This window comes from Acomys russatus, chromosome 24, assembly GCF_903995435.1.
Source record: "Acomys russatus chromosome 24, mAcoRus1.1, whole genome shotgun sequence".
In the NCBI taxonomy this organism is placed as follows: Eukaryota; Metazoa; Chordata; class Mammalia; order Rodentia; family Muridae; genus Acomys; species Acomys russatus.
This window is the reverse complement of record NC_067160.1, coordinates 42,058,788-42,083,926: the sequence shown is the minus strand read 5'-3', so window position 1 is coordinate 42,083,926 and position 25,139 is coordinate 42,058,788. Positions and strand designations below refer to the sequence as shown.

The window sequence follows — 25,139 nt, the reverse complement described above, 5'->3', positions numbered from 1 at the left end:
CCGCTGTCAGCATCTATAAATCACTTATAACGTATTTCAAGAACAACATACAGACACTAGTTGGTTCAAAATTCAAATTAATCCAAGACATACATCAAATACAAAAAATTTAAATAGTTTTTATGATTCAATTAATATGCAGATAATTTTTTTTCAAATTAAAATTGTCACTGTATGTCATGAGGATATGCAAATATTCATATTTCAGCTGTCCTATAGGTGATACAATCTTTTTGTCTGAACTAAACAGGAAAAGTTTTCCTGTATTGTTTTTGCACATACTTTATTTTTACACACACTTTAATTTTTACACATATTTATGCACCTAATATCTGTCATGGGCTTCCGTGATATTCTCAATATAAGCTATTCTGAATATCCTTGTAACAAGGAAACAATCACAGTTTAAAGCTATGTTTGGAACTCAGTCAAATATTCAAATGCACCTCTCTTCTGTGAGTATCTACTATTTCATAATTTTTCTCAATGCTGTATGAAAATTCCACATATGCTTTAAGTCACACTTCTAAAATCAAAACCCCAAATTAGTATGTGTTCAAGAAGTATATAGTGGGTTATATTTTCTACAGAAGACAGTAGGGGTTAGAAAGTGTTGTGGCACTACTAAATGCATTTTATTAATAAATTTTAGTCCTGTCCTCTTTTAAATTTAACTTACAAATACTGAAAAAAATAGAATTGTAATTTAAATTTGAAAAAACACAGCTGTATTTTAACTTTATCATGTTCTGTCAAAAAATAAAAAGAAATGCATAAACAAAGAGAATCAGCAGAAAGTTTCACAACTGGATCCCCACATGAGTGAAATCGACACAGTTGATGGCTGTATGTCTTCCTGATTATAGCTGTGGTTTGAACTGGAGTATTAAATCTGTGCTTTCAGTTTGGGAAATGTAAGGTTCTATTAAGTGAATAGCCTCTCCTGGGTATGTTCAAGTGTGTTTGCGAACACATAATTTCACTATAAAGGATCCAACGGTGAAGAAAAGAGGACTGAATCCTAGGATCATGGATCTCTATGTTACTATAGAAACCTTGTTTAAATTACGAGGAATTTAATAGATTTTCTTCATATTGCAGTTCTTACTTCAAATATGAACATTTTGTTGGCAATAGGCATTAACATAGGGAAAAAGCAAAAGGGTTGAGTTTGTGAAAAGATTGTTTGTAAATTACATCATGAGTGTGGAAATGATTAGTGAATGCAATCATTATCAATCCGGCTTTACAGCTAATGTTTGTTCAATTGTACTGTGAACTTACTGAAGATGGAAGATGTATGTACTCATTTATGCACCAGTAACTATTAATTGAGTTCATATAGAAGAATAGTACTAAATTGTCTATTTAACCAATACTATCCAAGCATTTGTTCTACTTATATAAATAAATATAGACTTGCGTAGCATGTAAACTAACATTCACTTTCTCTGTTCTAGCTTATGTATGAATATCTAATATCGTATATATGTCCTATTGTTGATAAAGATATGGCCAACATTTGTGTGAGGAAGCAGAGCTTGAGTTTGTCACCTTGGACCCCCTCTGCCATCTACATATCCTGGTATACACTGATAAATGTGGCTCCCAAACCTCAAGAAAAAAAAGTTTTTCTTCAGAAAGACAGAAAGACAAGTACATAAAACCACAACTGGTGAAAATGCGGAGAACTACGGAACATACGGAGGCCAGCACTAGCTGATACTTCCAACAGCATAACTTCTATGCTTAAGGCTTAGGGAACGTCACAGAAGAGTGGGCGGAAAGATTTTAGGAGCCAGAAGAACAGGATCTTTGCTGTGAGATTGTGTCTCCTCGAAGTTACAGCACAGCTTCATCCACAATGTTACAATATGGCTGCCTAAACAAGACCTAACAAAAGGACGAATAGAAATGTTAGCATGGTTCCCCCTTGGCGTTGTAATGGTGGCTTGTTTTCTAAAAGCAATAACAACTATTCTACTTCAGCTGGGAGGGCAATGAACACCAAGGGTAAGATGGAGAGCTGCAGCAAGCTAGCTTAAAGTTTTACTTCCCGGGATGATTGTTCCCTGGTAATTATAAGACTTGATAATAATTGACCTATTATCTCAGCCATTTTGTAAATTGAGGGTGAGGAGGAAAAGAAATGAAAGGCCAGGAAGAAGAGAGCAGTTTAAGTGATTTTGTTTCATGTTGTTTTCATTCAGCTGCCATATATTTGCTCTGCGCTTCATTTAGGTCTAAGATCTGCAGGTCTCAATGTCTTACTTTGGCAGAAATTTCAAAATGAAATGTGAAGGGAATATTCAGTATAATTTGCATGAACATCAATAAATAGGTAGGTGATTTTGGTTCAGACCTAAAATGGGAAATTATAAGAACAAAACTCTGAGGATGTTTTCTCACAGTATCTTTTGCTTATTAACATGTAAACATATTCCAGCAATCATTTTCATTTCATTAGTAAAATACCACATCTTTTCACTAACTTAAGAAAAATACCATGTAATTCTCTTCAGCCGAACAAAGACAAGGAACAACAGAGAAAGATAAAGTGTCTACCAAGCTAGATCTTTTGTAAATACCACTGTACCCGAATACAGCAGCTTTTCTTAAGCCCAAGAACAGATAATTCCATTTGCAGCAAGAGATAAGCTCAATTAGCACAAAGATAGCAAGCTGTCCCTTACAGGAACACTATCTCTTCCTGCCTGAAGTGACCTTTTGCAAAGTAAAGTCCTTTCAAAATTAAATATCAGACATTAATATGTCTCCCTCTTATCCTTTCTGAAGAACACACAAACATAAATACACATTCATACATACGAATAGGAATTTGTACTGAACATGCAAATTAGTTAGGTAACCATGTGTAAAACTAACTCAGCAAAGGATATGTTACAAACTTCCCTCCAAATCCAGATAATTATAGCGACTTAAATTTTGAATTTTGTTGACAGTTTGTACACAGATCACCAGTAAAAGTTCCCTATCCCTGCAACACGATTCAACAGTGTCTAGTTTCTAATTTAGCATCAAGAATGCCAGTTAATGGAGAGAGAATTTGTCTTATCCAAATATGAGCCCCCTGGTGGATTAGGCAATCCCAGGAGATCATCCATAAACACATATAAACAATGCTAAGTGAACTCAAAAGGTTGAATTATAAATTTACACACACACACCATACATTAAGCCCTCTGGACAGAGGTAGGAATGCTCATATTTTTAACCCAGAATCACTTGTTGGGTCCCCAGACTTTAGCTATGACTCAAAGGTATGAATATCCTCCTCCAGCTATTTATAAACACTTCTCAACTGTTTTTCCTGCAATGATGATTTTAATGCAGACACATATGGTAATATATCTAAGAATTTTAATCTTCTTTGTGAACTTTGGGAATGTCATATAAACTTCTGAAAGTCATGACTCAGATCTGCCTGTCATAGGTCAAATGGTTTCCTGTCATAAAAGGTAATGGCTTAAGCTTCCCAGCCTAATTCCTAAATGGGAATTATCCTTCCCTTGGTCTTACCAGGACCACAGACCTTAACATTTCAAATGTAAGGATTTCCTTCCCCTGAACTGCTTAATTTTAATTTCTGTCCCTAGTTTATATCAGTCCCAGTAGATATCCACTCAGCTGACAGACACTATCCAGAAAGCACCTGTGGACTACAAACTGCTGCAAAGTGACTGACATCATGCCTGCCCTAGGTTGTCCTACAAAACTGGAGAGCCCAGTACTTGCTGAATGCCTGTGTGGACCAGTTCAGCCAATGTGATTGCTCCCGCCTCTTCAGGCAGTCACAGAGAACCAGATGTTCTGATGAATATGAGCCCATTGCCCGAATCACCTCACTGCCCTTGACCAGCATTCCAATCTGCCTGAGAACTGACAATGATGTTCTGTTCTGTAGTTGCTTCTCCACTGAAAATAGGACATGTCGCCCATTATCCTCAAAAAAGCAAAACAAAACAAAACAAAACAAAAGACAAAAGACAAAAACAAAACAAAACAAAACAAAAAACCCAACAGTCTGGAATGTTAAAGACCCAGAGGAAAATAGTTCTCCTCTCCCAGAAGGAGTCATTTTTTCCTTCTCTCTGGTAGAGACAAATAGTGACCTACGGTGCTCATTGATGTACCAGGGGGCATGCTAGCCTACAGTTTCCTTCAGTTCCAAAGCGAAAAAGTGAAAAGAGGGCTACTACTCAAGATAGAGAACCCCTTCATGGTTACTAAGTTTTACCTTAGCAAGAGTTACCTTTTCTCGATCATGTTGTTTTATGCATCCCAGTGTGGATTTGTAAATATCAATATCTACCTCTTTGTATTCTCCCCCTTGGCCAATAAAAACAGAACAAACAAACAAACAAAACCTAAAACAACTAGTCTCTGGCATCCATAACTCACCTGCCGGTGTTCGGTTTCTGTAACTGCAAGGATCTCTGCCCCAAAACTTGATAAAACAGTGATGCCATAGGTACGGCCCACTTTATTTTTTAAAAGTTCATATCATGTCATGCTCATCAATAGCTACTATACCTGCATCAGGGAAAGTGTCTAATTTGGGGTGGTTGACATTATGAACACCCAAGTTTAAGATTTCAGGGCTTCCTCTTTAGACTTGTAATGTATGCCTCAGCCAGGTATGTGTAGCTCAGCACAAAGTAACAATTCCATAAGAGCTCATCCTGGTGGAAACAGAGTGACTACAACAAGTAAAGGAAGTTTATATTCTTTCAAAGGGGCAAACCAAACCAAGGGTTCATAGGAATCATTCATGTAATCAATATGAATTTTAGAACTTTCTACTATTATGAGTAATGAGTTACCTGCTATGATAATTAAGCACCATATTCTGCTATTACTAGCTAAGAATCTACAATATTCTTTAAACTGGACTATACAGAAAATAAGACATAGTAATGACAGTATAGCTATAAAACACAAAGGCAGAAAACATACAGATTCTAAATGCTTTGCCAGTGATGAAAACAATTACGAAAAGTAATAAAGATTGAATAAAGCTTCATTAAAATGTTTATTGAATAATTTGTATTAAGAAAAATGATAACACATGCTTCAAAGTGTAATAAATACAAAAAGTCCAGAATAAATTCTTTTGAGGGAAGAAAAGATTCATATAAAAGTAGGATTGTGATTATGTACCATTGTAAATTAAGCAAAAGGCTGACATAGAACACTGACAAGAAATTATCATGCACAGTAAAGGTAATTGAATTATATGCTGTAGACACTGAAGGATTAATGAAAATCTTCAGTAAAGGATGTGCATGTTGAAGAAACAAAAATTTAACAAAATTAAATGAGAAAGTATTAGATTATGCTTACAAAAGCAATCATATCCATATGTGTATATATTGAAAAGGTCATTTGTTGTTTAATAAGTAAATATGACATTGGGAGACAATTATCCTGAGGGTTTAACTTTCTGTTTTAGACTTTGATGATGTGTTTTATTTTTGTTTTTGTGTTCTTTCTACTTATTCTCATATAATTTATAGACAGACGCATTCTCAACTATGTATCATATGTTTGGCTTCTTTTCTACACAATGTTGAGGTGTCAGATGCGTAATGAGAAATATATATATCTTAATATTTTCTATCATCACATCATATTGAAAGAAATCACAGTATGATTTTATTATGTATTCACAGCATAAACATTGTTAGAAATAAGGAAATCTTGAGAAGTCTATTTATATATGTTTTCACTTATTTATTGTGCTTGTTCTGAGGCTCAGATTTGTCACATCTAAATGACATCAATATGAACTACATATATATATTATGAATACTAGGCATGTATTCTTTATTTGTGCTGCATCTGATCATAAAATCTTGTACTTTAAGCTTTTTTATAACATTTTACAGGTTCAAGAACTGTGGCCCACAAATATATCCAAGAGCAAAGCTTTTTCCCACCAAAACCTCCTCTCTCTGTTATAAAACGTGCTGACATTTCAATTGCAAATCACAGATATTATGAAAGGAGAGATGAGGATGACAGGGCAAAATGAAAGATAGTAAAAACCTGGGGCTTTAAAAAATATCCAAGTCTTTCTTTTCTGGATCTGTTCAACACTGGAAACAGAAATATCTCTAATAATCTCTCAGTAATTATCTCCACATTTCAAATAAAGCTGTGGATTATGTGAAACATGTGAGACTGTTATAGAAGATGCTGCCAGGCTGCTTGCTTGAGACTAATGCAGCGTCACCAAATCCTGCGTATCCATGCTGTTCTGCTTCCTGTTCTTGGACTCTAGAGGAATATCGTAACATAAGAGGGTCACCTTTCAAGAATTTTAGTAAATATATATAGTTTTTTGTTCTCATGTCTTCACATCTGTGCAAAATATGTAATTTCAGAATCTTAAGAAATATCAGGAAATGATATATATTAAATAGTATAAAGTAAACTTTTAATTTAGAAATAAGAACCCTATTATACTTTAATGGGTTTCCATAAAGAAAAAAATATAGTCACAATAACTTCACAGGTAGGAACAAATTCTATATGAACTTTCCAGAAAATTCCTTTCATTGTTTAAATTTTACATTTTGATTAACTGCTCAGCTTATGGAACTGACCTTAATTACCAAATAGCTCTGTAATTACCCACTCTTTAAGAAAAGAGGCAAATAAGAAGAATGTTCATTTTTAAAATGAAGTCTAAATGTCATTTTATATTTATCTAACACTTCTATTTTTGAAGCAAGATAAATTTTCAAACTTTTGCAAAAGTACTCACTTGTTAATGCTGGAGTGTTTAATGAGCACAGTAGCATTGGAGAACACAAGCTACTGTGATTTGTGAATCAGTTGGTGCTATCAGAGATCCAATTAGACTCAGCTTTTCTCTGCTCATACTGCACATAATAAACAATGTGTTTTCTTTGTGTTTTGCTTTAGTATTTAACAACAGACTCGCATACATTAAAACCATACCTTATTCTTCTTATGCTCATATTTTAAATAATGTCAAACTTTCTATACTGCCTTCTTGGGTATAGGGAGAGAATGTCTATATTAGATTCAATGATTAACCCAATATTCAATACACATTTCTGTGATGGTTTGATTTCTGTTTCCAAGGGAAAGCCACTGTCTTTTAGTCAAGTCATCACCACAGTCAGTGTATGAATAAGACCACTTTACTTCAAGATTGATGCATGTCTGTTCAGAAAGACAAGGTTCTAAACTCATGAGGATATGTTTGCTCCAAACCCCTCACGACTAACTCTAATTCCAAAAGTTTTTTTTCAGCTTCTCTTATAGTTAGGCATAAATCTATTGTTCACTCTTCATGAACAGCTAGCATACACTTGTCTGAGAGATTCAAGACAACTCCTCTCATTAATAATAAATGACAGTGGTATAAAGGTACATTTTCATTTGATACATACCCTTTCCTTCCTATCTTTCTTTGAGTGGAAAAGGCATTTAGACAATAACAATCATCTTCCTTCTAGCAAGGTAAAAACAAAAGCACAAAATCCAGTATTTGAGCACAATAGAACAGTTGAATAGAACTGTGGATCACAACGGAACTTCAGTTCCAGTTTCAGTCTGATTTCTTAGCAATACCACATTTAATACACTGCCGTCATTTTCTTTTGTCATTGTGCCCATGGCAATGAAGGTTTTGTATTATATACAGCTCATCTTAATCCCATGTGACAAAAGAGTCATTGTCACTTAAAACGCCACGTCCCCTAAATGGGGAAGCCTGGCGGCACTCAGAGGAAGGATAGCAAGTTACCAAGAAGAGACTCGATATTCTAAGAGCATATATAGGGAGAGGAGGTCTCCCTCAATCACAGACATAGGGGAGGGGAGAAGGGGGGAAGTGGGAGGGAGGGAAGAATGGGAAGGACACAGGGGAAGGCTAACAATCGAGATGTAATATGAATAAATTAATAAAAAATTTAAAAAAAAAAAAGAAAAAAACATTTTTGTAGATATTTATTTAGCAACCAAACAAATAAAGAACACAGCAGAGTTGGCACTTCAGTAATCAGTGAATACTGGTCTTGCACAGGACAGGAGTTGAATTCCAGAACTCATGTATAGTTTAACTCTTTTAGAATTAGAATGCTGGTATCAGAGGGCAAAGGAAACTTAGGAACTCCAAAAGCCCATGATGGTATCAAAAGTGTTACAGACCTTCATTAAGTTGCTGTGTCAGGTATGGCTGAGGAAGTGAGTAGGTAGATTCATGTGACCAGCTCATCAGCACTGAGCTTGCCATGATAGAGTGGGCTTCAGCAGATGCTAAGGCAGTTCTACCATTGCTGCCTGACTAGTAGTCAGACCTCAGCATCCAGCAATGATTCTCTTCTCACCCAGAGATGATGAGGCTCAAAGGTCATGGTGGAGGATGGGAGTGAGCACAGGAGAGAGTTTTTGTAAATCAGAGATATTTATAGACCTTGGGCAGTGGTACGGGTTGTGAGAGTGAGTGGGTCTGATTCACTCACTAGGGCTAGAGGTGAAAGGGATACTTAATCTACATGTAACAAAGCAACCTTATCAGAAGAGGAGATAAGCAGAACCTAATTATCCTATGGGTAGGAGAAGATCTCCAGGAAAATTCAAAGGTCATTGGTTGAAAGGTAAGACACCAAGAGATCTTATTAGTATAGGGTAGGTATGTCCAGGAATCCCCAGGTGCTTGCTGAACAGGTTTCTTATCAAGAAAGGGCTGGTCTTGTTGTCTCCGTGCTGGCTATGTGATACCCCTCAGACTTTCTAGCGTTCAGATAAAGAAGGGACCCTGATAAGACATAGTGTCAGTCCCTTTATACTGAACTCAGAGGATATCCAGATGTGCCAGACTTCGACCTTTCCAACAGAGTTTGCGCGCGTACACACACCCACACAAACACACACACTCTCTAGTGCATGCACACACACATGCTTGTTATTTCAGGTTAGAACATTGAAAAATACGAAGTTTTACTCATTTTTAGTCTGTGGATTATTTTTGACAGTATAATATTTTCATAGAAATTTGGAATATCAGCTGTTTCTTTAAATATAAATGACTTAGTTTTAGAAATTTTTTCAATGTGCTTTTTTAGTCAATAACTTTGAGAAAAAACAAATCATGAAAAAATACTTTTTAATCTTCTGGAAAATGTGAAAAGAAGTCAATGACCTTTAGACACATGGGAAGAAGGAAAATTAAATCGACATTAAAAAGGGCAGAGTTAAGGTTTAATTTAATGGTAGATAACATGCCTAGCATATATTTGAATTCAAACCACATATTGGCCAGTTTAATAATTAAACTTTTATTTTTAATTTTAGTGTTTGTGTGTGTGTGTTTTACATAAAATATATATTTAAAAATACAAACAATAGGCTTGTGAAAATAATCCTTTTATTATATAGTGTTCTGTAAATATGAGATGCCAACAGTTGATTAAGTTTCCCATTAGAACAAGTATTTATAGTTTTTTTCCCCAAGTGCTAAGTGTTTAGGATATCACATACTAAACAAGATGCTACCCTCAGCTTTTCTCCATTTAGATCTACTCAATTTCTAACCTTAATAGCTATATATTCTAATTTTCTTATTGGATATTGGTTATACATATTTTCCTACTCAAATGACAGTAATAGTTTCTATATTTTTTATTTTATTTGTTTTGCAGGACAGAGTTTCTTTGTGCATCTCTGGCTGTCCTGGAACTTGCTCTGTATATCAGGCTGTTCTTGAACTCAGAAATCTACCTGTCTCTGCCTCTCCAGTGCTGTGATTAAAGGCATGTGCCACTACTTCCGGCAATAATTTCTACATTTACTTGAAAACATATGTAATAAATGGCTTTTTGTAGTACAGTGTGTGCCCTTCTGTAACCCTCGACCATGTAAAGGCAGAGCTGGACAAACAACAGTGTTTCCCCCACACCTGCTCTTCCCCATCCCCTGCCTCTGCACCACTCTAGCATTCACCTTAGCAGGAACAACTCAGTTCAGAATACACTCTTCATCCTGCCAACTATGCTACAGTAATTAAAACTTGCACAGTGCTCAATCACGCAGGTTACACACTAAATAATTCCTAGTAAATTTGGAGGCTAATGAGAAAAGTTCAACATTTCTTCCCAATCTACAGTATATTGTTTATTATATCCCCTCGGGGCAGAGATAACTTGATTGACTGCAAATGTATACAGTAACACTTTTCAACCCACGCGAAATTTGTTGTAATAAATTGACAGTTACTAATGATCATTCCCAAAGAGGGTTACATGCAGTTGGTATAAGTGTAAATGCAGTACTTATGTTCTTAGATGAGAAGATGAGATGAGAGCTGTTCCCAAGCCTTTCTGGATCATTCTGAACTCTCACTGGCTGGCACAACTCAGCTGTTCTGGTCTAAACTCTTCTCGAAGTGGATTGATTCAAACTGGCTTCTTTTGGCTTCTTACCGAATTGCTCTGCCTGACTTCACACTAATTCTGTAAATATATTTTAATCTTCTGCCTTCTTATCATATTCTGGCTCATTCTGTCTTCATTTGTGTCTTTCTTCTTCTCTCTACAATCTGTCTCTGTAAAACTGTCCTGGTAAGAAACTCTCAGGAAAATAATGCTCCCCTCTCTTTCTCTACTGTCTTTAAGTAGCCTCTCCTTCCTCTCCTGTTCTCATGAGAGTTGGGTATAGCCTATCTCTGACTCATTCTGTCAAATCTTTCTGTGAGTCATCATCACTTTGTCTGCTCCTCAACTAGATATCACTTTCAAACATGGCTGTTTTCTTCCACAAACTACCCTTACCCTCATTATTTGGAGTTAAAAGTGTGTACTAAGGGTATGTCTGTATTCCAGCCAAATTGTACTGTAATCCAGGCCATGTCAACATTCGATCCACATAGACCTTGGAGGCCTTTGGATGTGATTCTTTGCCAGAGCATCCATGTTGCTGGATTAAAATTCCTCTACACATAAGAAAATTCTGCAAACAAAATCACCTTTCATTTACTGAATTTTTCATATTAGAAAAATCTAGAAAATATATCTAATGTTCATAGAAAAAACTGGGGGAACAAGGTGGTAAACCGAAGACAAGACGTTTTGTATCTGAACTTCTGTCTGAAAGAATGAGACTGATAACCAGCTTAAAGCTAAACAGAATTGGGGGAATTTAGCAAATGAAAGAGAAATGGTAGAAAACAAAGATAGATGCAACTTGTCAGTTTTTACTTAGAAAGTAAGCAGACTTTGACAACATACAAACAAAGCATACAAAGACTCAACACATACAAACGTTTGTAGCTTTCAAAACATTATTGTGCCTTCACTGGGATAGAACTCTCTTCTCATAGTTTAAAAAAAAAATGGTTGGTTATCTCATTTTGATCTTTTGTTGAGAGAAGCTCTTGTGTCTGTATGGAAGCATCACCTCCAGATAAAAATCTAATGTCCTATAGCTTAGACAGGAAATAGAAAGTGAGATATTCAGCAGGCAGAAAGGATTCTGGGAGAGAGTCAGGTGCAGGAGATTCTCCAAGCAAGATGTGAGGAGGACATAAGCTTGGTACCTCAGCAGAGGTAACCAGACATGTAGCAAAATGTAGATTAGTATCATGGGTTATTATAAGTTATGAACTAGTCCTAGAAAAGACTAGATATATGGCCTAGACACTTAAAATATATTTTGACTCTCATGAGTCATTATTCCAGGAGACTTTGGCAGGAGAAAAATCATACTCCACCACAACAATCTTCAAAATTACAAATGAAATAATCATACATACAAGAACATAATTTAATTTAACAAACAGAAAATCACCTGCAATATTTTGGGAGATTGAGAAGGCCGAGATCAACTTCCTGTCCCATTGAAAGTCTGGTAAGTGCTGAATTCTTTTCTACAGAAAACACCTCTCTAGTTTACCACTTAGTAGAAGAAAGGGTCTATCTCACTGAACAGGATCTTGGTTACTGACTTACTTGTTTATTTGATTGATTGTTTAGTGTTTGTGGATTACGTGGTATATGCATTAGTGTGCACATGTGTGTGTAACATGTGTGGAGACTAGAACCTGATAGGACTTTCTTCTTCAATCACACTTCTCTATCCTTTTGTTGTTCTTGTTGTTTGTATGTTTGTTTTGTTTTGTTTTTTGAAAGGGGGTCTCTCAATGAACCTAAAGCTTTCTGCTCTCCAGGGTACACTCACTGGATGAAGAGTCGGAGACCACCACTTGTCTCTCCTTACCACTCAGTGCTTTAGTTATAGAAGTGCATGAGAGACATTGACGTGGGGGCTGGGGATCTGATATCTAGTCTTCATCCTTATAAAACAGGCACTTACCAACTGAGATATCCCCTGGGACACAGGATCTCTTTTATAAGAAAAATCATCTGTAATCACCATCTAAAGGTTAAAGTTCATAGTACTAACACATTGGTAACTATGCTTCAATGTATGAACTGAGGGTTGGAGCAAATAAATATTAAGAGTAGAACAGTTAAGTAATGGATTAAATTCCTCTATTAGAGATTTTGGTGGTACAGACAATATTTCTTTGATTATGACATGATGTTTGAGATTCTCTTCAATGTTCATTCCTGTTTTATCTTGAATCTACAAATATAAATTAAGCTTAAAATTTTCCCAGATTATGAAAGATCAACATTATATGGGCAACTTTACATATTGTTTATCTGTAAAGGTCTAAACATATTACATCCAAAGATTTTGATCTTAAGTACAAGTAACATGGTCCAGAAGACAAGAAACTAGATTCACAGTCTCAGCTTGCAGGGAAAGAGTCAAACATGGCAGAAGCAAAAGCAGTTCCCCTTGATTGCATTAACAAAACAGCACTGAAATATAAAATAAATGTTTCTGTTCTCACTTGATAGAACTTTATGCTTTTAATAATTGACCAGTCCGGATCTTAGAGTCTTTGATTTCTATTGTGGAAATTCTCAAATTGTGTCTCAATACAACTTGTAAGTATAACTGAACATATTCAATTTTATTGTACTAGTTTATTTGAATGAGTAGTTTTACTTCATATACTGATATTTTTCAATTTGATAGTGGAATTGTTACTTAAAAATAAGAGAAAGTACTTGAAAAAGATAATTACATAGGAAGTCATTATTCTATGTTTTATAAACCATAGTTACGTTATACTATAGTTGGTATTTGTGTTATTTAAATGCATTTTAGCAATTAATTGAACTTTATATACTATTGTTAGGCAAGCAAAGTGTTAATTTCCAACCACAAAATGTTGACTAACATGGAAAATTTTTTCGTTCAAATTTGCGGGGAAAAATCAGAAAAAAAAAGGTAACCTAATGTGTACATGTAAAAGTCTTTTTCAGAATAAATAAATGGATCCTCTATTTTAGAATGAATCCTTAAAAAGAGTCCGCACTTTTGAGCAATACCTTAAGCAATGCATAAGAATATACATTTCCAAGTGCATATTATGTTACATCATACCCTTAAGCTCCTTGTCTTTTTTTGGAAAATACCTTATTAGGAACTTTGTTATGCCATTACTGTAAAGTAAATTGATTTCAAGGGAGTAAGTAGTTCAATAGACTTCATAGTTTATAGGTCCCTAATATTCATTAAGTACTTAAAATATATAGTATAGATTATGTAAACAGCCCCTTAGGCTGTACCCTGGTCGTGTATATCTGTAAACATCCTTTAATTAAAACAGTTCCATTATATTCAAGAAGAAAGCACCAACCAATGTGACCATACAGATAATTCAGATATAATCAGTATCTTAAATATTCTGTTAGTGATTATCATGTTATTACAGGTCAGAGTTAATTACTATCCAAGCATTAAATTGTACTCTAGTGGGTAGGTGTATTTTGATTATAAATCTGCTTTTTTAAATGTGTAGTTTTTAGAGTTAAACAGGAGCTTGGCTAATGTTAATATTTAATATTTGATAAAATAATACCATATTGTCAGCTTTGTTGATTTAATCATTTTAAAAACCAAATTATGAGACTCAATGCTTTATTGCTAAATTGCTGAGTATAGCACCTCGGGACCAAAACCAACCCCATGGAAAAAAATTACATTACTATGTCAAGATCATTCAGTATCCAACATGAAATTAGTTTTCAACTCTGTTCAGTTCCTCTTGAAGAGCCCTGTAAATCAGCAGCTGTGAAACCCCACAGGGATATTATGCAAAATCCCACTGTAGAGCCCAAGAGTTGGCCCACTGACCTATCTTTTCCTTGCCATAGTTCTGTTTTTGACCTTAAGAAATAACATTACCATCACATTCACTTTACTTTGGGAAAGGCTCACAGAACTGCACAGAATTGTTTTATTTAGTTCTAGTGACAATCTCCTGCATCAGAGGACAGAGGCATTCTCAACTCTGTGAAGAGAGCATACTACAGGAATTTAACAGTTCTGAGTGACATCAAAGAAGCCAGCCTCTTTCTAGGTGAGACTACAACTAGAAAGGATGGTTTGTGCCAAGAATTCCACCTTGATGTATTTCACAGATGATGGTGACAAAGGAATTCTGCTAGAATATGGGAAGAGTATCTTTATGACAGCCACATTAATCCCGCAAAGAGGGCCAAGGAGGTATCCAAGTGAGTCATAAGACCCACAAATAACCAGAACTTCTGTACAGTCTTCAGTGTGGCCTCATTACGTCTGCAGCCACTGGCTTTTATGGGAAATTCATTTGCCCTAGTAAGAAAGCCACTAGATTTATCGTGGTTAAGGACCGTGTCTGTGACCACAGAATGTAGTCTAGTTCTTCAGATGTAAACTTCATATAACCTTGTTCACAATTAAACTTATTTATAGATTCTATGTTTCCTAGATAGAGGCCTTACAAAGTCATGAAAACAGGAACACAATACTTTGAACTCTGGACTTTGTAGCATAACTGTGAATTCATTAATATAGTTAAACTCTGTTTTATATGTTCATACAGTCCATAGGCCCATAAATTACCTTTCTCCACAATATGAGGTAATTGTCACTGTAAAGCAACCGACTTCTAAAGAATGTTTATGTGTGCACTTTGCCTGGTACAAAGCAGCTATCCTTCCTACTGATACCTCTATTATAGTGAAACAAATCATCCTAAATGGCAAGGTGATCCCTTATGCAGAGTATCAACTTCCACCCATTTAATAAGAAAACCCCAGACACTTGTACAGAAAAATAAACAACACAAACATATTTCCCTTTATAGGCCTTTTGTTCCTTTAAAGTGAGTTTGTCTCAAGTAATTTTATCCAATGACTTCAGTCATCAGACATGAGAAAGACAGCCTTATTAATGCTAATTTTAATTTCTATTTGGGAAGAAAGTATTGCGTTTAAGTTTACAGTGGTCTATATCTATTAAAAAAAACAGTTACTTTTTGCTTATTAATCAAAAATTAATATTTTAACGCTAGCTTTTTTGTCTGAAAAATGGTGCTGGAAGCTTTTAAATTTTAAGCACTCTAAAAGTACAGCTAAACAGATGCCCAACTGTGAAAGCTGAAGTAGTGCATTACATGAGACAGTAAGATGATTTAATATCAGTATAACCAAATCGTCTCTTGAGAAAATCAGCTTCAAAATGGCAAGTGCATTTTTAAAAAACATATAATTACCAGTAAATTAAAAAGTTAGTTTTTGAAATTCAATCTGTGAGTCTTTATGTTGATTCTATACTCCAATTTTGAAACTCTTAAATACAGATTTTAGAAAAAAAGAGGACAACATGAATAAATGTAAGTAATGAAATAACAACAGATTTTATTTTATTAATTTATTCATATTACATCTCAATGGTTATCCCGTCTCTTGTATCCTCCCATTCCTCCCTTCCTCCCATTTTCCCCTTGCTCCCCTCCCCTATGACTGTGACTGAGGGGGACCTCCTCCCCATGAATATGCTCATAGGGTATCAAGTCTCTTCTTGGTAGCCTGCTATCCTTCCTTTGAGTGCCACAAGGTCTCCCCATCCAAGGGGCATGTCCCAAGAAAGTCTTCACTAACCAGGAAATTGGGACAGAGGGGAGGACATCCTATTGGGACTCTAGATGAGAGAAGCATGGGAGAATGGCAAAGTTGAAGAATCCAGAGGATCCTTGAAACCTACAAGAAGAACATTATGACAGGCAGATTTGGGCCCAGGGGTCCTGCACAAACTATGGCACCAGCCAAGGACAATACAGGCCATAAACTTCAAACCCCTACCAAGATCTAGCCAATGGACAGAACATTCTCCACAGTTGAGTGGAGAATGGAATCTGACTTTCACACGTACTCTGGTGCCTCATATTTGACCAGATTGAGTTTTGTACTTCTTGTTCCCTTCACAGTCATGACATGAGAACCAATCACATGCTATCACTTTTTCTTAGTATAAAAGTCTTCTCTGAGAATAAAATGTCAACATCTAATATTTTTTTCTTATGTAATTTCTTTCACTTTTCAATGTGTTTGTAAAATCAGGATGCACTGCAGAAAGTGTGACCGCCTCTCCCAACACAGGAAATGATTGTACACTGCTATTCGTTTTCTTTGTTTGTTTGTTTCAAGACTGAGTTTCTCTGTGTCACCTTGGTTACCCTGGACTCACTTTGTAGACCAGGCTATGCCTCGAATCCACAGATATCCACCTGCCTCTGCCTCCCCATGCACCATATTAATACACTGGCACCTACTAGATAGAAGGTAGGGAAAAGGGGAATGTGCTTTGGAATAGATCCAGAATCAAAGTTGTAAATAGATATTTTCAGGGATCTTAGGAGATTATCAAAGATGTAAACCACTTTTGTTCCTTTGCTTCACCTCCCTTTACTGGCACAGACTGTTTTCCTCTGCATGTGAACTAGCTCCTCTTTCTGTTACGGGTAATAGGTTAGTAGACTGTCAGGCAACTGGTTCTTTGGCAGTCACTTAGCACATGACAGACATTGCTCATATAGAATAAAAAGGAGTACAGAAGGGTGTGATATTCATACAGATGTGTACTGTTATATGTGCAAACTGTAATGCCAGAAATTAATATACCCAACAGTAAGGAATGTACAAAAGCTAAGTAAGTATAGATATTCTTTACAGTTGTCTTTGGTAGTTACCATTCTAACAAACATTACTCAAGGGCAATGGTAGTTTAAAAGGATGAGCATTTGACAATGTAGGCCCAATAAGCATTAAGTTTGTTTCATTTGTTACTATAGACAGATACTTATCCCTGGCATTTTTATGCAATTAACACAATTGTGGGATGAACTAGTTTCTGTTTAAACTTCAAAGAGAAAAGTGATGAAGTAAACTTAGGCTGTAGATCATCTTTGGTAATTTTTATTTATACAATTGTATTTTTAAATCCATGTCATTTTAACCGTGGTATATTAAAAGGTACAATTTTAACTGACAATGACTGAAATTTTCCAGTACTTGGAACTTCATTAAAAAGTTTCTGTTGCCAAATCAAATGCTTCTCCAATCTATAGCTGCTTGCAATAGACCTCACACAGTACTAATAAGCCACTTCCTTCGATTTTCAAAATAATTCGATGTCTACATTGTTTATTTCAGATAAAATAGAAATATTTAGTAATTTTTCTATTTCAAAACAATTTTAAAATTCTATATTCTTCAAAGCATTTAAGTTTGCCATAGTAAAAAGTGTGTCAATGACTGTAAAGTTTCCATGACAACAACCTCATTATCAAGCCATTGTGGGACAGTAGCCTGGATTTTAAGTGTTAGAGAGATGTTGATTATGATGGAAGCCGATATACTAAAAATTAATGTACAATCTGTATAAAAATGTTTCTAATTTTTTAAATAATGCAAGGATGGGCAATGCTGTCACTACCAGAGTTTATACATTTATAAAAGTTTTTTGGTATACTGACTTTTAGATTATATTTGTTAATACTTTTTATTGTAATATCTGTTCAGAAATTGCATCATTTTATAAAATCTTGAATATAATGTGAGACTTGCTGTGTAAATAAATGATATATTAGTGAGATGTTTGGAGGATCAAGTTGATGGACTGACGCACCTATAGCATGTAAACACCACCTAGGAAATCACCACTTCTACAGTCAAAAACTTACTAGCATTGACAGCACTCTGTCAACATTTTATCCCTTGAGCAAGGAACACCAGCACCCCAATCAGTTTTAGCAGTGAATTCCAGCTTTCAGAAGTTAACATCTATCAGCCAAACCCAATGCTCCAAAGCAGATTTGCAAAAGTGAATCTGCCCCGTTCATTTCTTCAGAAAGAGGGTGTTTGATGATCAAATCCAAATAAGTCTTATTTGTAGTTTGTTCCTAATGTATGTGTTAAAATCTGTAATTGACAGAATGACTAAGACATATGTCTTCAAGTTGGGATTGTGTTTTATAATAAATGATGATAATAATAACCAGGGTGAGAGAAAAGAAAGAAAACTATTCTTCTTGGTAAGTGGAACTAACAGAAATCTTAAAATAATAACCGAACTGCATTCATGAGTCTCCAAGATGGTAAAGAAATAGAACTGAGAGTTTGACACTATGCTTGTTTTCAAGCTATTTTAAATTTAGCTTCATTTAATAAATAAGTAAATGAAACAAATAAAAATAAAAAGCTCTATTCTTTTTCTTCAACGTACTTCTGTCTATCTTTTATATTGAAGGCAGCAGCATTCAAGAGAGAAAGGAAGCTGAGGGTGGGAGGATGGAAAATGAAGAGAAAGAGAAAGAAGGAAACAATGTGTAATTTGTATGAAGCCAGTGACGACCTCAGTGAATCTACGTCTATTCACATGGGCAAAGCCACTCCAAAGATCCCAATAGCTCAGATCCATGGTAATGATACAGGCTTACCCAGGGCAGGCTCAGAGGGATGGCTAAGCCTTCTTCTGGTCTTGCTATAAATGTGGACAATGTACTACATATCCACTGTAGTTTTCTCCCCACTGACTCCTAAACCACTGGTCCCCTACAGACACTGTTGTTACTGAAATGAGCTAAACTTATCTCTTGTTGTTCTCCTGCATATAGTTATTGTGCCCTTTGGAGTTTTTGTTTGTTTGTTTTTATTAGTTTTTACTTTCACATATACATTTATATTATTAAACATGTATACAATAAACTGCATACAGCAAGAAGGACCACAAAAATATTAGGGATTATATAATGATGACATTCATAGTGTTTTGCCTATTTGTATTTGGCAACCTTGGGCAAAGCATCTTTCCTATCTTGGTGACTCTACAACTCTGAATGTAAATCAATATCTACCATATCTCATCTCTATCAACCTAAAAAAATCTACCCAGACCTAAAAATATATTAACCCCTAAACAACTGAGCTTAATTGTAAAACTAAACTATCCGGTCTTCATCCCCATCAGATTTATGTAATAACCACACCTCCTTGTTCATTTATGGTAACAAGCATGCCTCCCTAGTCAACTGTATATAATAAACAGGATGAGCATCGAGGGTGCAGAAGATTCTCCATCAAAGCCCAGATGCCTGGATCTCAGCCTTTCTGTACATATATGTCCATGTGTCTGTCTTTGCTTCATTCCTCATACACTGTAGTTAGGGTTTGAAGACTTCAAGCGATGCAAGGAATGGCAGTATGTACCAATTAAAGGCAACTACCTACTTTAAATTGACTTTAATCCTACCTGAATTCTTCCCAGTTCCTGGGAGCAGTACATTTGGCTTTTGAACTTGGGGGGCGAGGGATGAAGGGGACAAATTCTCTATTGCCAACCGAATTTATAGACAAAGAAGGATGAGGTACAGCCCTGTTCATTTTAACCCAGCAATTACTGCTTTGGAAGCCTGGCCCACAGCCACGCTGTATGTCATTGCATCATAGGTTGCCACTTAGATACTGCCAAATATTGTCTCTGAACTACTTACATATACAACTTCTACTTCGGTAAAAGTTAGGCAGTCTCAAAGTTGAAAAGGAGATGTATGCAATTTGGATTTGAAGTGTGAGCTGGTTATGCTCACACTACATAAAAATGGAATTTGAGATGTGTCTATATCTCTGCATACACTATACATATTTTGATATAAGGCATATGTTGTCCATATTCTGCACATGTTATTCATATTCAGAAATAAAAAATGTTATATAGTTATATCCTGATAAAATGTGATTCTGGATGACATTTTCAGTCCTAAAGAATCAAAATCAAGTTTTTATTTTAGGTGTGTAAATTGATAGGTGAATGTTTTATTGTTGGTGTTAAAAACATTAAATATTTCTCCTAGAATTATCTTCAGACACAACCTACCAAATAATTTCAGATCCAATTGGGCATGGAGGCTTAAGCAAGATAATCTAAAATTCAAGGCCAGTTTCAACTACACAGTGATCTTCTGGCTAAAGCAAACTAAATGAGATCCAAAACTCCAAAGGCTATCAAAAATAAATGAATGAATAGATAAGCAAATAAATAAATATTGAAAAGACACATATATCAGGTGAAAACTTTTAAGGTCAAAATCACTATAGAAACTCAATACTCTAGCCACAAATCTTTTTTTTTTTTTTAATTTTTTATTTTTTTAAATTAATTTATTCTTGTTACATCTCAATGGTTATCCCATTCCTTGTATCCTCCCATTCTTCCCCCCCCCCATTTTCCCATTATTCCCCTCCCTTATGATTGTTTCCTGAGGGGGATTACCTCCCCCTGTATGTGCTCATAGGGTATCAAGTCTCTTCTTGGCAACCTGCTGTCCTTCCTCTGAGTGCCACCAGGTCTCTCCCTCCAGGGGCCTGGGTCAAATGTGAGGCACCAGAGTACGTGAGAAAGTCATATCCCACTCTCCACTCAACTGTGGAGAATGTTCTGACCGTTGGCTAGATCTGGGTAGGGGTTTAAAGTTTACCGCCTGTATTGTCCTTGGCTGGTGCCTTAGTTTGAGCGGGACCCCTGGGCCCAAATCTGCCTATCATAATGTTCTTCTTGTAGGTTTCTAGGACCCTCTGGATCCTTTTACTTTGCTATTCTCCCATGCTTCTCTCATTTAGAGTCCCAATAGGATGTCCTCCCCCCTGTCCCAGTTTCTTTTTAAATTTATTATAATTTATTCATATTACATCCACATTCTTATCCCCTCCCCTTGTATCTTCCCATTTCCACCTTCCCTCCCTCTTTTACCCTATTCTCTTCCCCTAGACCTCTGACAGAAGGGTACTTCCTCCCCTACTATATGACCACAGCCTATCAGTTTCATCCAGATAGCCTGCTTCCCCTTCAGAGTGGCTGTCAGAGGGAGTCCCCATTCTCCCCCACAACCTTAGAGAATGAGCTGATCACTGCTATATCTGTACAGGGGAGTCTAGGCTTACGGCAGGCATTGTCCTCGGTTGTTGCAATAGTTTGTGCAGGCACTGCTGGGTCCAGATACACCAGCCTTGATGGTCTCCTTGTGGGGCTCCTGAACCCTCTGGGTCCTTCCATCTCTCCATTCTTGCATACCATTCTCTTTTTTTCCCCCACTCTTTTTTTTTTTTTATTAATTTATTCTTGTTACATCTCAATGGTTATCCCATCCCTTGTATCCTCCCATTCTTCCCTCCCTCCCATTTTCCCCTTACTCCCCTCCCCTATGACTACACCTGACGGGGACTTCCTCCCCCTTTATATGCTCATAGGGTATCAAGCCTCTTCTTGGTAGCCTGCTCTCCTTCCTCTGAGCGCCACCAGGTCTCCCCATCCAGGGGACATGGTCAAATATGAGGCACCAGAGTGCATGTGAAAGTCATACCCCACTCTCCACTCAACTGTGGAGAATGTCCTGTCCATTGGCTGGATCTGGGTAGGGGTTTAAAGTTTACAGCTTGTATTGTCCTTGGCTGGTGCCATAGTTTGAGCTGGACCCCTGGGCCCAAATCTGCCTGTCATAATGTTCTTCTTGTAGGTTTCTAGGACCCTCTGGATCCTTCTACTTTGCTATTCTCCCATTGCATACCATTCTCTACCCAGAGTCCAGATCTTATCTTTATATGGGACCTAATTCTTTTTAAATCTAAATTTTAATTTGTATATAAAAATTTGAAAGCACTGAATTAAATGAGCATGTCCAATAGATTCTGATGATACTTCCAAATGGAGTTCCACATATTTGTTGAGCATGTAAACCACAGCCAGTGTCATCACTCAGCCTGTGTCATCGTTGCTTGAATAAAGAGAAACAGTGATGCGATGTACCCTGAGATCAGAGATGCTGGCTATAAAAAAGCGTAACAAATCAAATAAAATAAAAAAAAAAACTTTGTTAGTGATTTAGTGTTGTAGTACTGCATTTCCTTAAAGACTGATTCGGTCACTCTGGGTATCTGTATCATAACTATAGTGAAAAAGAAGAGAGATTGGAACCATGACTATCTAGGCTGGATCTTATTGCCCCATGCATCATGAGTTATTATATATCCTAAAAGAAAACTCCTTCCTCTTAAACCCTTAAATCTCTGAGGAGATCATAAAGTTGAAAATACGGAGATCCCTCTATTAGATATTTAGTTTTAATAAAGTGTGAACTTGCAACTGGCAAATTCACCTAAAACGAGCTGGTAATCATGTCTATGAAGCTGCCTGTCAGGGTTAGGCTCCACTCAATATCAATATAGAATGTGTAAAATTGGTAGTACCAATATCTTTAGAGAACTAAAAATTACCAATCAAGTACTTATGAATGATTAAAGGAAATACTAGTTCATACATGGTCACAGATAAGAAAAGTTAACATAGTGGGTGACAGTAGTGTAGACCTTTAATCCCAGCACTTAGGAGGCAAAGGAAAGTGGATCTCTGAATTTCAGGCCATCCTGGTACACAAAGAAATTTCCAGGATGGCCAGAGCTACACAAAGAAACCTTGTCTTTAGACCAAAAAAAAAAAAAAGTTATTTTACTTAGACAGAAAAGTATCTTCGTAAATTTATTTCATGTAATTAATTAATTTAAGATGACTCAGAGGTTAAGAGCACTGGCTACTCTTCCAAAGGTCCTGAGTTCTATTCCAGAAACCACATGGTGTGTCACAACCACCTATAATGAAATCTCCTGGTGTGCTGGTGTACATGCAGGCAAAACACAGTATATATAATAAATAAATCTTTTTAAAAAACTGATCACCTCAGTAAAAAGAGAAATATTAGCAGCATAAAATGTTCATGATTTTTTTTTATTAATTTATTCTTGTTACATCTCAATGTTTATCCCATCCCTTGTATCCTCCCATTCCCCCCCCCCCCATTTTCCCATTATTCCCCTCCCCTATGACTGTTCCTGAGGGGGATTACGTCCCCCTATATATTCTCATAGGGTATCAAGTCTCTTCTTGGCTACTTGCTGTCCTTCCTCTGAGTGCTACCAGGTCTCCCCCTCCAGGGGACATGGTCAAATGTGAGGCACCAGAGTACGTGAGAAAGTCGTATCACACTCTCCACTCAACTGTGGAGAATATTCTGACCATTGGCTAGATCTGGGAAGGGGTTTAAAGTTTACCTCCTGTATTGTCCTTGGCTGGTGCCTTAGTTTGAGCGGGACCCCTGGGCCCAAATCTGCCTATCATATTGTTCTACTTGTAGATTTCTAGGACCCTCTGTATCCTTTTATTTTGCTGTTCTCCCATGCATCTCTCATTTAGATTTTTTTAATTAGAAATGTATCTTTATATATAAATAATGTGGGTGTTAAGGTATTAAAGATAGTTTGGTGGTCAACTGTGACTACATTAATTTCTCCTTTTTCTGGTCTTAAATCTGCTTGGCAGGGTTTTGTAAATACAGAAGGTTGTTTAAATACAGTGATTTCCTTTCTCATTATAGAGAAAGACTTTATGAGGTCGATTAATATGAAGTCCACTAAATATATCAGAAGTTGTATTTTGATGAACAGAATTTATCTGATATTTATCAATGACTTGTAGATCTGTAAAAATAGAGGGTTAGTTAGTAGTTCAATCCATATTCGTAATTATTGAAAGAATTGATAAATTGTTCAAATCATATTTTATCCATTTTAACCTGCCTTTAAATTTTCATTTTAAATGCACATATTAACTATACATTAAATTAAATATTAAAATTGGTTTGACAAGTTACTTTCAAAAATGTTTACCTTTATCCCTTAATTTTAAACACTAAACTCAGTAAACCAAATTGTTAATTCAAGAGTTCTCTACAATTGCATAAAAGTTCTCTAAAATATAAAAGTTACCTTAATATTCTTTTCTGTCACTTAGAACTCAGATTTGTTTGCTAGTCTTACATTCACTTCAGCTTAATAAAGAAGCCTGCCTCTCACCTTTGTTTTCTTTGACTACAACAAATAAATGATATACTTTGTTTTTAATGTGTTTCATTTTGGCAGTTATCTAGGAGGCTCACTAGAGTAATTGGTAGTGTACAAATTTATAGTTCAATAATAATGGGAGATTCCCTTAGCCAAACACTTAATGGAATGACACAAGGACTTTTTTCTTTCATGAAAACATTAAACATTCTAGCCCTGTAAGAGGTGGGATGACGTTTTCTATAAATAAATGCACATGGAGTAGCATGGTGTCAAAGCCGACTGAATCATGAGCAGCACTAGAGAAAATACGCTGAAGAAGTGGTGTCTCTAAACTCCTGAAATTGGCTGGCTTCTGCTTGCTGAACAAGAGGACTTGCCACATTAAATCCTGTGCCAATTGAGGCTCCATTGGCAGGGCCTGGCATCTGTGTAAAAGCTTCCTCACCCGTGTCTGATCGCTACTCTGGTGCATACCTGTTGGGCTTCTTTTACAAGATTGTCAGAAGACTAAATGTATTTCCACAGTGCCTTCCAAATCTTTCATCAAGCAATGTCTAGTGAAGCCAAAAGGCAATTTCTCAATACTTATTCGCATCCTTTTTACAAAGATGGAAGGAAGATGACACACTACTTTTTTATTTGTTTGTTTGTTTATTTATTTATCATTGTTTATTTATTTATTTATTTTGTAGCGGAGAGATCTGTAACTCCAAGATTAGCAATGAAAAATTCATGTGCCATTTTTCATCATGAGAGCAACCTGAAAGGGGATTTTGTTTTATTACAGGGTCTGCT

At 36.1% G+C, this 25,139-nt stretch overlaps 2 protein-coding genes across 2 annotated transcripts in view; both read right to left on the bottom strand.

The window, feature by feature from the left end:
• LOC127207582 (NADH dehydrogenase [ubiquinone] iron-sulfur protein 5-like) overlaps positions 1-4,490 on the bottom strand; it is a 96,454-nt gene extending 91,964 nt beyond the window's left edge. Inside the window, 1 exon segment of the mRNA XM_051167034.1 lies at positions 4,423-4,490. Within this exon segment, the coding sequence (XP_051022991.1) occupies positions 4,423-4,490 (68 nt within the window).
• Lrp1b (LDL receptor related protein 1B) overlaps positions 1-25,139 on the bottom strand; it is a 1,950,158-nt gene that overhangs the window by 1,903,128 nt on the left and 21,891 nt on the right. The gene's annotated exons all lie outside the window — the stretch shown is intronic.